This window comes from Haemaphysalis longicornis, unplaced genomic scaffold (genome assembly GCF_048455015.1).
Source record: "Haemaphysalis longicornis isolate Haplotype H1 unplaced genomic scaffold, Haemaphysalis longicornis Haplotype H1 scaffold_4, whole genome shotgun sequence".
NCBI lineage: Eukaryota > Metazoa > Arthropoda > Arachnida > Ixodida > Ixodidae > Haemaphysalis > Haemaphysalis longicornis.
Genome location: NW_027526361.1, coordinates 99034176 through 99048787, shown reverse-complemented (window position 1 = coordinate 99048787; position 14612 = coordinate 99034176). Strand labels below are relative to the sequence as shown.

General features: G+C 47.2%; 1 protein-coding gene across 5 annotated transcripts in view; it reads right to left on the bottom strand.

The window, feature by feature from the left end:
• Positions 1–3882: 3882 nt before the first annotated feature.
• LOC144179147 (condensin-2 complex subunit G2-like) overlaps positions 3883–14612 on the bottom strand; it is an 83916-nt gene continuing 73186 nt past the window's right edge. For 4 of the 5 annotated variants that reach the window (XM_077707384.1, XM_077707386.1, XM_077707387.1 and 1 more), the window contains 2 exons: positions 6423–6522; positions 3883–4931 (listed from right to left, as the gene is read on the bottom strand). In XM_077707384.1, the coding sequence (XP_077563510.1) occupies positions 4672–4931; positions 6423–6522 (360 nt within the window). In that variant the 3' untranslated portion in view covers positions 3883–4671. The remainder of the gene's footprint in view (positions 4932–6422; positions 6523–14612) is intronic. The other variant, XM_077707385.1, reaches the window with a different exon arrangement.

Sequence of the window (14612 nt, the reverse complement as noted above, 5' to 3'; positions counted from 1 at the left end):
ATTTTGCCTCAAATGTGCCTGCAGTTTTCTTTGCACTAAACAATGGGGACATGTATGGCAAGTGCCAGCGGTTCACAAGTTTCGTACGCTTACGACTATATAAACCGCCTGACTTTCGAAGCCTTTGGGTTATGCCGCGACAGCCGCTACGGCAGAACGCCGTGGGGCTCTACTTGGGTCCAGCGAGCGAGCTAAATCGACAAGGCGAGCCCCTAAAGTGTCGCCTCTGTACTTAAAAGGGGGGCCAGCATTGTCCCTCATGAACTGGTGGCGCCAACTGACATGAAAAATGAAATGTAACTAAAAAAGGGCCCAATTAACACAAAACATAATTGGAAATTTGGAACACTTGCTATCAGGCCGCCGCCGCGTGCCTCTCGACAAAGACCACAGATAGTGCCACGCGAATGAGCACATAGGCAAACACATGCCAACGCACTCGTCAGAGCCACACCACCCACGGAAAAAGGGTTGGGTCGGGATCGGTCACGGGTTGGGCTTGGTTTGACAGGGATTTCACAAGGGATTGTTTAACAAGGTTCGACAAGCTTTGTGTGCACCCCTGTTCCTGGTGGAGAAGGGGTTGGTTTTAACGTGGTACGAGTTTCGTAATACCGCCGCATGCCATATAAAAACTGAATTTTGGCTTTGCATAAGCAAACAGCCTCGCATACATGCCTGGCAGCGTCGGATAGAAGCTACTAAGGCTTGAGATAAAGCTCCACCAAAATTTCAAGGTGAAGGCCTTATATGCCTCATAGTAAAGAAAGCTGTCAGAAGTGCAGAGCAGTGATTCACCATAATGGGCTGTAGCGCCATTATCCGCTCACTCAATGCAATTCAAATTTCCCGCCACCGCAGTGCTCGTGCACCTCTGCCTGAAACTGTGCCACCGGTAGTTCTGTTCTTTTTGTGTTTGCTTTTCCTCCCGCATGTGCCGGCGTCGCACTGCCACTTATTTTCGTTTGCTATCGTAAAAACAAATCCAACAAGCGTTCCTAACTAAATGTACGCAGGCGCTGGTGGTTAGTTATATATTTTGCCTCAAATGTTTGTTTTCTTTGCGCTAAACAACGGGGACATGTATGGCATGCGCCAGCGGTTCACGAGTTCCGCACACTTACGACTATATAAACCGCTTGGCTTTCGAAGGCTCTGAGCACGGAGCAAGATAAACAGGAGCGCCGACTTCGCTCTCTCAGACGGGCCCTTAATGTGCCTCACTTGAGGAGCACAATGTAGAAGCGCTGTGAATGGCGCAGCGATTCCCGTGCTCCGGAGCTGCTCAGTTCGCGGGGCACGACAGCAAGGCGCATTCCGGCTGAATTTGTCGTCTGCTTCGGAGGCGGTTCATTTGGCGCAGCTTCGCGTACGTTGAGGGCCTGATTAACTGGTTCGACAGCACCTCCTGGGTAGCCGGTACCCGACGGAATTGAGTTGTCGTACGGCGAAGATACGTTAAGGATTTGTTTGCAGAACGGGAATACGAAATGTAGCGACTACATTCAGATATCTGGCCGCTAGAGAAACGCTTCCTTTTCTGCACTTCGGGCCAGGAATGGCACGTTTCGTAAATTAGCGAATGGGAATTCTGTTGTGTGCTACATGTATTACAGAAGCCAACTAATTCTAACAAATAGCGATTCTAAAAGTGCCCTCCACCCTCTCGCCACTTGTAAACTAAACTTGCTGGCTCAAAATCGGAATGAATGCTAAACAGCGAGCTTACATGCCGAATTTTTTCAGTATCTCTGCTCGTATCACGGGGGGTGTAGCCCCAAGCTTTTTTTCTTCTATTTTGGAACTGCATACGACAGCACGCATTCCATTATGCGTACTGCTAGTACTGCATACCACGCTACTGTATAGTGCATGGCGCTCCAGAGAACTACATCCACACAGTCGAAAGCAGCTTGCTCCTTGGTGCAGAGCGCACGTAAAACGCAGTGTTGCTTGAAAAATGATGATTGGGGCTCGGCGCTTTTGAAGGCAACACTGAGTTTCAAATAAACTTAACGATTTGAATTGCATGAACAGCTGCTTCTTTCATTAATTCAGGCTAGTTGTGAGTAGTGCCAGAACAACCGTGCCAGAACACGTGGGGGACGCTTCAAGAAATGTTTCCGCATCACAACTCCACTTAGTGCCGATATGTTCCACGCTTTTTCGACACACCACTTGCCTTCTCCCCCTCCCTCTCTAATTTCTGAGTACTTGCGACCCCTCAACTGGTTGTGCAGCTGTTAATTACGACATGTAGATACGACATGCAGGGGGGCAGACTTCTGTTGATGGTGCCATTAATAAGATAAGATAATAAGACAGGTGTAGATTCAGCACGTTACAAACTTAATGTAATTTATTTTAATTTAAATTATTTAAAATTACATGTAATTTGAGAAAACACACACGCACTTCTTATGACGCAATGTAGGTCATTATCCGGCTTCGCTCTTTACTCTAGAAACAAACCAGATCATCAGAACACGTTGCTCAGCAATGCATCTGGCGGTATGCGCTGGCGGCATCGACAAGATTATACGACCACACACTGACAGTGAACATCGGGCTGCAAGTTACGACGCAGGTTGAAGCAAAGATAGCGTTCGAAATTCTTTGCTCGCGTAATGACGGTGACAGCGCCTTTCCATATTCATAGCCAGGCGGCAGCCGTAAATTTCTTGTGTGGAACTGTACGCATCATTGCCGCATGCCTATGTCGACTGCGGACGTAAACGTTGCGTATGTGCGAAAGCAGCATAAATCGTTAAGCGCGCGGCATGGTAGCGGGCGACCAAGAAAGAGCGATTTTTGTGCTGTACCGCTTTGCCGTAAGCCGAGTCAGGCTAGAGTGCATGTTGCAGTGCGCGATTACTCTGGCTCATTTCTTGAGTGGTTCTTCCAAAATCGTCGTCGTACGATTTCATCTTAGATCTCCCGGGTTATATCGATATTCTTTAGTCCGCATTGATTATTCCAGACTAAACGTTCCCTGTTAGAGAATAAACAGTCGTCACATATGTGGCGGTGTGCGATTACCCCGCCACTCATTGCGGCCGCGCACCGCGATTTAGATTCCGCGCGTGCTTCAGATGCGTGCGCAGTTTGACACGTTAGAAGACAGATGTCGCGGCGAAGGGAAACAAGCCGCTGCGGAAAGCGACCAAGGGGAGAGCAACGTACGAAGGTACAACGACGAGAGGGGCACGAAAGAGGTAGAGAGCAAAAAGAAAGCTTGGCGCCCGGTGGCGCGGGGACATTATCGTCCCTCGCAAATGATTTTTTTCTGGGCCACAGTCGGCGCTCCTCTTTATGTTACTCCGTGGCTCTGGGTTACACCGTGACGACGGAACACCGCGCGACTCTATTTGGGTCCAGCGAGTGAGCTACGACGACAAGGCGAGCCCCTAAAATGCTCTGCACTTAAAAACCCCGCGTTATTGACCATCCACAGTGGGTGGTACCCAAAAGCCTTGCGCAGAGTATAGAGTGGAGCGGGGATGTGACCACATGTGAGAACTGGCCCATCCCAGCCACGGAAAGCAATTTTGGGAAAGGAGTTGCGTGTGAAATGTCGCTAGTTTGTCTGTTGAAACAATTTGCAGTGTCTCCTGTAAGTTCCAGCATGTCTGCACTCTAATATTGAATTAACACAAAGTGAAGAAAGACACGCAAACACGACACAGCAGTAAAGAAGTCTGATAAATATCGCCTGGAGAAGCCATAATGCTTTTACCTTTAAACCAAGTAAGCAGGTTTAGGTGCACCAAGGTTTTTCTTTTTTTCTTCTTCTTCCTCAGCTGAAAGAAAAATTCCCCGTGTGGCAGGGGTGAAGAAGGGTAATCCCCATTTTTTTTCGGACAGTAAATGAATGCACCTCTCTCATTAAGAAACGTCATTTATTCAGAGGCAGTAGGCTCTGATCTGGATGATAACTTTTTGCAAGGCACCATAAAATGACTCATGAATGATTTCTTCAACACTGCTGAACACTCCATCCCAACACTTGGAGCATGAAATTACATATTTACAGGCTAAAAGATTTCTCCTAAAAATACAGATGCAAGCAAAATCTTCAATGATAAATAGCCATTCTTAAAAGCTGACAGTGATGCTTCTTACACAATGGTAAATGAATGCACAACGAGCTATCCCAGACCCTATTTAGTGCATTGAAACTAAAATAATGCCCCCAGCAGGGATGCTCTGGCACGATGATAAAGGGGACGCATTTAAAGGACCTTGCAAAGAATAGAAGCGCTAATAAAATCTGGCAGTGATGCTTCATATCATACACAATGGTCAATAAATGTACAGCAAGCTCTCCCAAACCCTATTTAGGGCACTGAAACTACAATAATGCACCCAGAAGGGATGCTCTGGCACGATAATAAAGGGAGGCATTTACAAGACCAAGCGAAGAATAAAAGCGCTAATAAAAGCTGAGAGTGATGCTTAATACCCAACGGTCAATGAATGTACAGCGAGCTATCCCACACCCTATTTAGCGCATTGAAACTAAAATAATGCACCCAGCAGGGATGCTCTGGCACGATGATGGAGGGGAGGCATTTAAAGGACCATGCAAAGGATAAAAGCGCTAATGGAAGAGTAAAAAAAATAAAAGTCACAGTGACAGAATAAAAGTACACAAGAGTATGCACAGAAGCGTCATCGGGAGGCAGGGCGACCAGGCGAGTCCGCATCGGCGGAGCCGGCCCTCTGTTCGGGTGCAGTCTTGGCAGCGCCACCACCTTTGCCAGACGACGAACGCCGCTTGGCCTCCTTGGGCGGGGGGCATTTGACGTCGATCTTCTCCAGCAGTTCTTCGATGGCCGAGACCTGTTCCTCGCTCCTCGCAAACATCCTCCTGTACTTTCGCATGATGGGGGGCACGAGAGCGATCTCCGCCATCAGGGAGTCCACTTCTGCTGCAACAAGGCTTGGTTTCAGCATTGGCCACCCTCGTGCCAAAAGAAAAGGGCGCAGGGAGTGGGAAGGGGACTGCACAGCTCCACTAAGCGCACTTTATTTTATTAATCACCCGCTCAATACAAACTGCTCAGCTGTACAGGTTTCTGTAGTCCCCATAAGTTGCATTGTAATTTACACACTAGGGCTACACCTGTGCTGTGAGGAGAGGCGGGCTTCGTAGTGCAGTGCTATGGATTAAGTTACACCACCCAGGTATTTTTTACGTGCACGGAATGATCATACACACGGACCCTTTTACGAGACTTCGGAACAAGTTGAAGACTTATCAAGCCTGAACAAGCTGTCAAGCTATTCCAGCAAGGCCAACCGCACGAATTCAAGCGCCTGTTACACACTACATAGTTTTAATGCCCATAATTGATTTCTGCAACCTCCAGTGACAAAACAATACCCAATTGGCAGTGACCTTTACAACAGGGGAACACAGAAAAGGAGTTCATGTGCGGTTGCTGTAGCAACACACGTTATCCCGCACCATTACATGCGACTGGATTGCTTATTTTCTACAGAGGCACGCTTAGTTACGGCACACGCAAGTGAGGCAGCAAAGTACTGGCGTAACCAAGCAGACCCAAGGCGCAGTCACATCAATGCCATTTCGCAAACCCCAAATGAGAAATCTACAAGAGCAGGCGCACAAACTCTCCTAAAATATCCCCATGCTCGAAAATATGCCGCAGCAATTCCCCATAAGCCCTCTTTATGGATACAAATATTGGCAATGGTGTTCCAGCCTGAAATGCCGAAGTCTCAATACACAGAGTTAAGAAAGATGTCTTCTAAACGCCGACCCGGCCGAAATCCATTTTGTAGTTCCGTAAACAGTTTCTTCTTTACCAGCCAATTCAACAGCCCAGCTTCTTTTACGGCTTGCATACAAAGTCTCTAAAGCACGATGTCATTGTAAACAGCGCGTAGAAACTCACTCTGCCCTTCTCCTTTCCTCTGCCTTTTTTAGACTGGACCCATTCTGCTTTTTGTGCCATTGCGTTGCACTTCTAAGAAAGCCCACGTGCAGTGCCATCCACATAATACTGGCTTGAAACAAAAGCTGACACCAGACGAGCTGTTTAGCTTTGTGTACGTTCCTAGTAGCTGATCCCACCTGTGCTTCGGCGTGGTGTGGCCCCTATCAACACAAGTACTTGCGGCAACAACCACTGTTGCCTTGCAGAGGCCGTTCAGCTTTTCCACTGCATTTGTGCCCCACTGGTCTGAGGAAGAGGACTTCTGCTCCTTAGAGGCATCTCCCATGGCCGCATGACAGGGACCAAACTTTCTTTTTTAAGGACACTGGATTGTTAACTATCCCAGGGGTTCTTATGAAATAAATCCCTACCTACACAGATTTCTCAGATTTTCCAGATTATTATTTTTTTGGAATGCACTTGCCTCAGGTGAGAAAAAGGAAGAGACAGTGATCTCACCAGTTGCTTTGCAGAGTGCCAAGAAGTTGAGGAACGTCTGGGCAAATTCAAAGGTAGCCCATTTTGTCACAAACACCGATCGAGCCATTTTGAGGTAGGCCTGAAAGACAAGCAAGTGCAAAGTCATCACGAGGACAGGCTGGTGTTGTGCCTACGGATACACTATGCAACGACTGCATCCCATGCTTTTAACAGAGAAAAAGTAAACAAATACAAGCTTCACCACTGAATCACAGAAGGTTAGAAATGCAGTGTATTCACATCTGACAATTCAAGGAACTTTAATTCTTTAGCAAGCCATCAACTCTAACACTGAAAATTTTCACATTCACGCAATTTCAAGTTTGGTTCATTCATACTTTAATTGGACTCGAAAATGGAAGTCCTTGAAATGATGCCCCTTGAGCATAACTTTATTCTCAAAATCTGGGATGTGGTTTTTTTAAACACAGTGGACTAAAAATCTCAAGTTTATGGGGGATGCATCTCAATAGGATGGAGGGTGGTCGAAGGCAGATCAGGACAAGTGCACCTTTCTGTAATTGCAAAAATAACTTTTTTGCAAGCACATGGATAGACTACAAATCCTTATTTCTCACACCAACTTCAGCAGAGAAACTGATTACAGAAGTGTATATGGCAGTAAGAATTCAATGACAAAAATGTTAGAGAAGTTTTTATGCCCCCTTAAAGGAGCCATGAAGACAAAATACAAGTTGGGTTTATTAGAAAGACTGCTTAGTCCCGATAACAATGATACCAATATCATCACAATCTTCGAACAAATAACGGAGATATTGAAGAAAACGTGTGAAGCAGTCACGACCCCCTAGCCAATTTCGCGCAACTTTTCTATGACGTCACGGAACCTTGTTTGTACAATTGGCGGCCGCCTAACTGACCTGTCGCGACGACACATGACTGGACGTCTGTAATTGGGCCTCTAGTTCCATTTGACCGCATCACTTGAATGCTAACGTGCAGTTAACGCACTGAAAATTATGGTTTATTGTTGGCCCGTATGACGTCATTCTTGCTCATAACACATCACTGTGGCGGAAGATTTGAAAGTTTTTAAATACTTCTTGCTTTTTTTTTTTTGTTAAAAAAACATTTTGTGGCTCTAATGGAGCTGAGTGAGATACTGAATCCCAGTTCTTTCAAATTAAACAAAGTTGTATTTTCTCTTCATGGCTCCTTTAATAAAATGCAGTTAGTTTTGCTTATTTTTTTAAAAGCCCTCATAGACTGGTTCTAGTGCAGAGACCAAAAGGTCCCAACATAGTAACTTCAAGGATCTCAAGCAATGTGATAAGTTTTTTCAACAAAATCACTCATTTTATTGTGAGCAAAAAAAGAACTCGGCATACACCCACTTGGAGCAATTGTAATTTGCCTTTAATCAAACATCACCACATTCACACTAACTTGAAGCACACACAAGGAAGTATCTCAAGAAAATGCCTGCAGTTCATTAATAGTACCATCAACTGCTTGGAACTCCTGCATCTTGTCTTTTGCCGTTTTTTGAAGATTGTTTGATTCGACCACGACATGATGTCATTTGCTTCCCCAGCCTTTTCGGCGTAATTGTCAGCAACTGTCATCAGGTAAGCGATAGTCTTTTCAAGTTTTTTTTCTTGGCTCTCGATTTCCTCTTCAATAATGCTCCTCTTCAAATGCTTCAGCTGTCGAGCTTCTGTTCGTCACCAGTTTCATGTGACCAAAACTGATGTACCCAGCTCCTTTGCAATTGCAACTTTAAGGATGCTACCCACTCTCTTTACGACATCAGACAATTCTCTGCGAGACGCGAGACACTTCTTTTGCGTTTTTAATAGATGTATGGCAATTAACGCTAAATCCCCTTTCAACGGTAGCTTGTCCATGGCTTAAAACAAGCTTAGCAGCATTTGGGTATGGGCTAGTTGGTAGCGGTAATCCACGACTTGTGCCCATCACCTCCCTCTGTCCTTCTGCGCTACATAAGTCATGGCTTAAAACAAGAACTTTGACGACACCCCACAGGTTTCAGCATGAGGTACGGAACTTTAAAAGATTGCAAAAAGATGCATCCAAACTCCAAACTGATGGAACGCCTCTCAACCAATCGAAGGCTGTGGTTTTTCTTGGAGCAGCTCTGTACTCAGTGAGGCTTGAATCTCAATGCTTGTCCAACCACTTAGCTCCAATGAGGGCATCCAAAGCTTTCCTAAAGCCCGTAAGGCACTCATTTAGGTTTATGCACATCTGACAGGGATCAAGAGAAGAGGGGGCCCTGACGGTATCTTAATGAGCTCTTATCCAATATCTTCGTTGCACTAAGAAGTGGTTTGCACTACATTTTAAGTGTGAACATGCCCTTTGCACTCATCGTGGCCGCCTCCACAGCTAATTCTGCTGCATGATTAATATCTACTTTTTCAAGCGGAGCATGGTTTACTCGGTCATCAAAGTCCATCTCCAAGAGGCTGACAATTCCAGCGGATGCAGATAGCACAGAGCACTTCAGAAAGTTTTCACGAGTTTCCTCACAAGACTTTCAAGGTCCTTCCCTAGAAAGATCATCAGACACTTGTTGACTTGGTACGCAGTCGAAAGGGCTTGAATATCATTGCAATTTCCACCGAAAAGAAAAGCTTTGCTGAGCCCAGTGGATCCCAGCAGGCACCAGACACGTTGGAATGTGAAACACTCGGACAAGCTGACTTGCTTCATTCTGGCATACTGCATCCACGTCGGGCCGCAGAAGACTGGCCGGTTCAATCACAGGTGCAGTCTCAACCCAACGGTGGGAGACTAATTTGAGAGGGTATGTTGGCTGGCCAGTAACAGAGGCAAAGTCTCGTAGTGTCGGTGCATCATGGAGGAGATAAAGAGCGTGCCAAGGCCCACTTGCTGGCAGCAAGGCCTACTCTGTAGGCATTGTGCACTGTTTGCAGACCACAGGTCCCCAACTTGACAGCTGCTCTGCAGGTAACTTTGGAAGCTCTTCAAGAATTTCAACTTTACATTGGGCCCATTCGTAGACAGGTGAATCATTTTTGCAAGTGGCAAACAGTGGAGGGCACCCAAAGCTTTTCCTGGATACCTTGTGCAGTGCTGCGTCCCAAGAAGACTTGTGTAGTACCTCACACCTTACAAGCCCTGAAACAGCATCCCAGTATCGCACATGAACATCCATCTGCTTACGGCGGAGGTAATCATTCAAGGGCTCATCAAAGAGGACGGCATAACAGTTACACCGTTTAATTTCGCGCTGCAAGCACGAGAGGAAGTACGGCCGCAGCCCATGGCACAAGACGTATGTGCACTTCTTTTCACCGCAGGAGAAGGATTTAACTATTTTATTATCCGGAAACATCTCCCAAAACAGTTCCGCTGTTTCAGACGACGAATTGTACAAAATAGTGGGAGGATGTTACTTTCAAAGTCCACAGTACGTCGGCATATGATATGCCACAAGTTCATTCACTGTGCGGGCATGATGCAAGTCCGATGACATTGATGACACGGCACTTTCCTGTTACTTACTAATAGTGCCCTTTGTGTAGTTTCTAATTCTCGGCGCTGCATTTCTCACACTTGACAGGTGTTTTGCACTTGTCATGCGACTTCTAGTGCCAAGTCACCCATAGCAGACACGTCGAAGCCCTTGCGGCACAGATAAGAGTCAGCAGGGTATGGAGCACCCCAATGGTTACAACTGTCATGGTCCAATCAGGACTGCTGGTAAGTGCACCTTCTCGACATAGTGCATGACTAGAGGCTGCTCCACAACCAGTGAAGTGTGCCGACCACCACATAGTCGGGGCATGACAAGGGTTACCGAGCAGACTGCAGCGGCCATAAAAGCCACCACCACAACAGCAAAAACAACAACAAAAAAAAGAAATAAAGAAAGGAAAGACAGAAAGAAATACAAGTGGGATCAGATTGGCACTACGCCTAACCTATGAGCATACAAATTAAAGGCCTTTCCAGGACCTCTAAAAGTTCAAGGGAATCAAGGATTTTCAAGGACTTGAAAACGGCATTCCAGAAATCAAGGGTTTTCAACGGTTTCAAGGAGCGTTACAAATCCTGCCATTGTCTAGGGCCACCACGATCTCGCTTCTGCACTATTTTTTTTTTAAACACAACCCTAACAACTAATCCACTTTTCGTAATGCTCAAACTTTCAACTCTAATCAAAGTAGCAGATGCATCAAACCCCACAATTTCTGTTTTGCTTTGTTAGAAGCAAAGGCAACCAACACGCAAGACCAGAACAGCGTAGCACAGCATGTGGCTTCTCGCTCTACGCGATGTGCTGAACTTCTCCAGTGTCTGTTCGCATTGTTCCAGTGTAGAAGTCTTTCACTGTGGATGCCAACGGGCGTCCAGTTTAAAGCAAATTCGAAACGTGACTACAGTTTCCAGAGCAAAGTTAAAGTCTGGGCGTGTTCTAGTGAGAACGCGTTAAAAACTGCCACAAAATACCGATCAAGTGGCCCCCTGTAAATTTAGAGATAACTGAGGCAGAATCAATAGAGGCATTTACTCGGATCAGGGCCCCAAATCCCCCACCCCCCTTTTTATTTGCATTTTTGTAAACTCTCAGTCCATTGCTACGATGCATGATGCATATACGCTTTGCTTTGAATGTTAGGCAACACATGGCATCGTGTTCCCTACTCACAAGTGGAGAACATAATGCCTGTTCACATTGAGCTTGGTTCCAACTATGTCTCATGCAAGTGTGGTTGCGATCCGTTTGCCTGTTTTCGGAATGAACTGCACTGTAGCATAAATATTGGCTCACCACACATTATCTGTCTTGCTAGGTCATGCACAGAGACTTGAAGCTCGTGCGGAATTGAACATGCGAAAGCCTCCTACCCGATTCAAGGGGGGGGGGGGGGGGGGGGGGGGGGGGGGATAGTGATCTTACGGGAGATATTTTCATAAATGTTTTGCGATGTTACAGTTGTGTCCAGCTGCACAGCAGATGCAAATCCCAGGCACTACAGTGGACGGAGACCATGTGGTGTTGGTCTCTTGCTCTTGTTAGTTGCAGGCAGTTCGGAAGTCCCGTTGGAAAGAGGGGATGTGAAAACTGATGTCCAACGATGAGGCAGGGCAGTCCCGATTAGACAATTCAAGACGGGACTGCTTCATCTCGTGCTCTTTAGCTCTTTCGCGATTGCGCAATAGGCCATTGTCCACGAGTGAACGACAATTTTCAAACCTCCCGCAAAAACTAAAGGCAGTGGGAGGAGCCCGACGGCTTGCGCCAATGGGGAGGCACGCGCCTCATGGCGGCAGTTTCGAAGTACTCGAGACAGCCGGCTGGCTCTACCGGAGATGCTTAGGCTTTTTCACTAGCGGTGCGGATGATGTTTTATAGTACCGTCTCTGCCCACATTATCAGCTCCTTTACCACACAAGCAACTTTGTGTGCCTTGAGAGGCATCTTACAAGAGCGACAACCTCAGTAAGATCCTGAACAAGTCAATCAGAAAGCTCGGCCAGGACAAGATGTTCAAACGAATCGGCGACAAGTACCTACCCGACATCCCGTAGGAGAGCCACTTAGACTACAAGGGTCCGGCCAACGAGGAGCTGGACAGAGACATCGAACTCTGGGAGGTTCGTGCCGCGGTCCAGGAGCTGAACTGCCGGTCGGCAGTGAGCCCGGATCGCATGACGAACAAGGTACTCAGGCATCTGAATGAACCGTCGCTCGCCAGCCTGACAGCCCTGCTCAAAGGGTGCTGGAAGGAGGGCAAGCTACCCAAGTGCTGGAAGACAGCGAAGACGATCTTGATACCCAAGCCGGGCAAGCCCCCAGGCATCGAAAATAATCTGCGCCCGATCTCTCCGACGTCCTGCGTGGGGAAGGTGCTGGAACACGTCCTCATGAACCGGTGGCAGGCGTACCTAGAGAAGAACGATCTGTACCCCCACTCGATGATTGGCTTCAGGAGCAAGCTGAGCACCCAAGACGCCATGTTACAGATGAAGACAGAGGTCATAGACAACGTGACGAAGGACAACCAGGCGATAGTGAGACTGGACCTGCAGAGTGCTTTCGACAAGGCGAAGCACTCGGCCATCCTGTCCGAAATCGGCACCGTGTGGATAAGGAAGCGCACGTAGAACTACGTGCGCAACTTCCTCTCAGTACGCACGGCCAAGATTCGAGTGAGAGACCACTCTCTGGACGAGCAGAAGATAGGACGCGTGGGCACACCCCAGGGATCGGTGATATCGCCGCTGCTATTCAACCTTTTGGAGTCGTGCGAAGTTTCGAAGTCATACCCAAGGTCCGTCACACCATATACGCGACATCACGCTGTGGGTGCCAGGCGGATGCGACGACCACATTGAGTCTTCCCTGCAACAGGCGGTGGAGGCCATAGAAGACCAGTTGAGGGGCACAAGCCTGATCTGTTCCCCGAACAAGTCGGAGTTACTGATAATCCCGCCGAAATCCAGACCCAAGCAGGAGGGCAACATGAGCCTGCGCACAAGCAATGGGCAGACGATCCCGAAGGTAGCCAAGATCAGAGTGCTGGGGTTCCAGATTAAGCGCAACCGCCGGAACGACACGGTCACCCGACTTGTAGGCAAAGTAGCGGCCACAACGCAGCTGATCAAGCGAGTGGCGAACAGAAGATCCGGGATGAGGGAGGACAGCTTGCTCAGACTGATCCAGTCCTTCGCGATAAGTCACGTCGCCTACACGACCTCCTTCCACAACTGGTTGCTTCAGGAGTGCAACCGCCTTGAATGCGGCCATGACCATGAGGAAGGCGTACAAGGCAGCCATAGGCGTGCTCAACAGCGCAGGCTCGGAGAAGCTCTTCGAGCTGGGAATACATTACAACCTCGTTACAACAGACCATGATAGCGATCATGATTTCAGTCTGCTATAAAAGAAGTATGAACAATCCAAATACCGTTACTGCAGACTTTTACGGAATCATGGATGAAGTCTGTTATAACAAGAGTTTAGACTTTTGAACTGTTAAAAACAAATCGCACAATAAAAGTATGCCGGTCGTTTCTCGAGATTCAGTTACAACTTAAACAGGTTGGTAGTTTAGGCCAAGAAACCTTCAGGATGACTTGGGTTTTTCAGCAGTTTCATCCTCTTTCGACACTGTGAAGCACATCACAAAATCACATGCATGACTCTTCTTGCATTTGCTGGGCTCCTGTTGTATGGAACCCCCTCAAACTTTTGATTCACTCACACTATTATTAATCTCTTTCACGTCTTCAACCTACAGTTGCATTTCCATTGTCTTCACATGAATATAAATGAAATTCAAGTGAAGGCCTCATTGCTAAGCTTGGAGATTTAGCCATCTATAATGTATGAGGGCACACATTTTTTTGTTTTAATGATGATAACTTTCATATATAAGCATCTTATCTGTTGCACTATCACACTTAAATTCTAAATCCTATCACTTGACTGCCAGGACATCACACTTGTTTCAAATTGTTTTCGTTTGATCACAACTGTGAGGTAGAAACACAAACTCTAAAAACGTACCTAACAAATGAATGGTTTCCTGCACTTGAAAAGTCCACTTTAGAGATGCAAAGGTGGACTTGTTAACCTTTCAAACTGGTCTGTTATATCCAAATGTATGTTGTAACAGAATCTGCAGTAAAGGAAGTTTAATCAATGGCACAGATAGGAAGACCAACCAAGCATTGCAAATCAGCCTGTTGTATCCAAATATCTATTGTAAGCAGATCTGTTGTAACGAGGTTCTACTGTACATAACACGTTGGAGGAGATCACAGAAGTCCAGCAGGTCGGCCAGATAGAGCGGCTCAAGGGTTCGCGAATGGGGAGGACCATTCTCACCCAGCTTGGAATGGAGACTGCGTCCGACCCTCAGAGCCTCGGCAAGCAGGAAGATTGCAACATCCCGGAGGCAGTCCGAAACGACGTCCAAGTGTACCCGTTACCCAAGAACATGGATCCGACCCACAACGCGGACAGGAGAGCGGCCAGAGCAAAGGCTGTGTTAAAAAAGCACCTGAACGTTCCGGGCACCAGATTTGTCGACACCGTGGAGTACGGCGACCGCCGGTGCTTCGCGGCAGTGGTGATAGACGGGAAAGCGGGAGTCACGGTGAACGCCATGAGCATCTTCATGAGCGACGCGCAGCAAGCGGAAGAGCTGG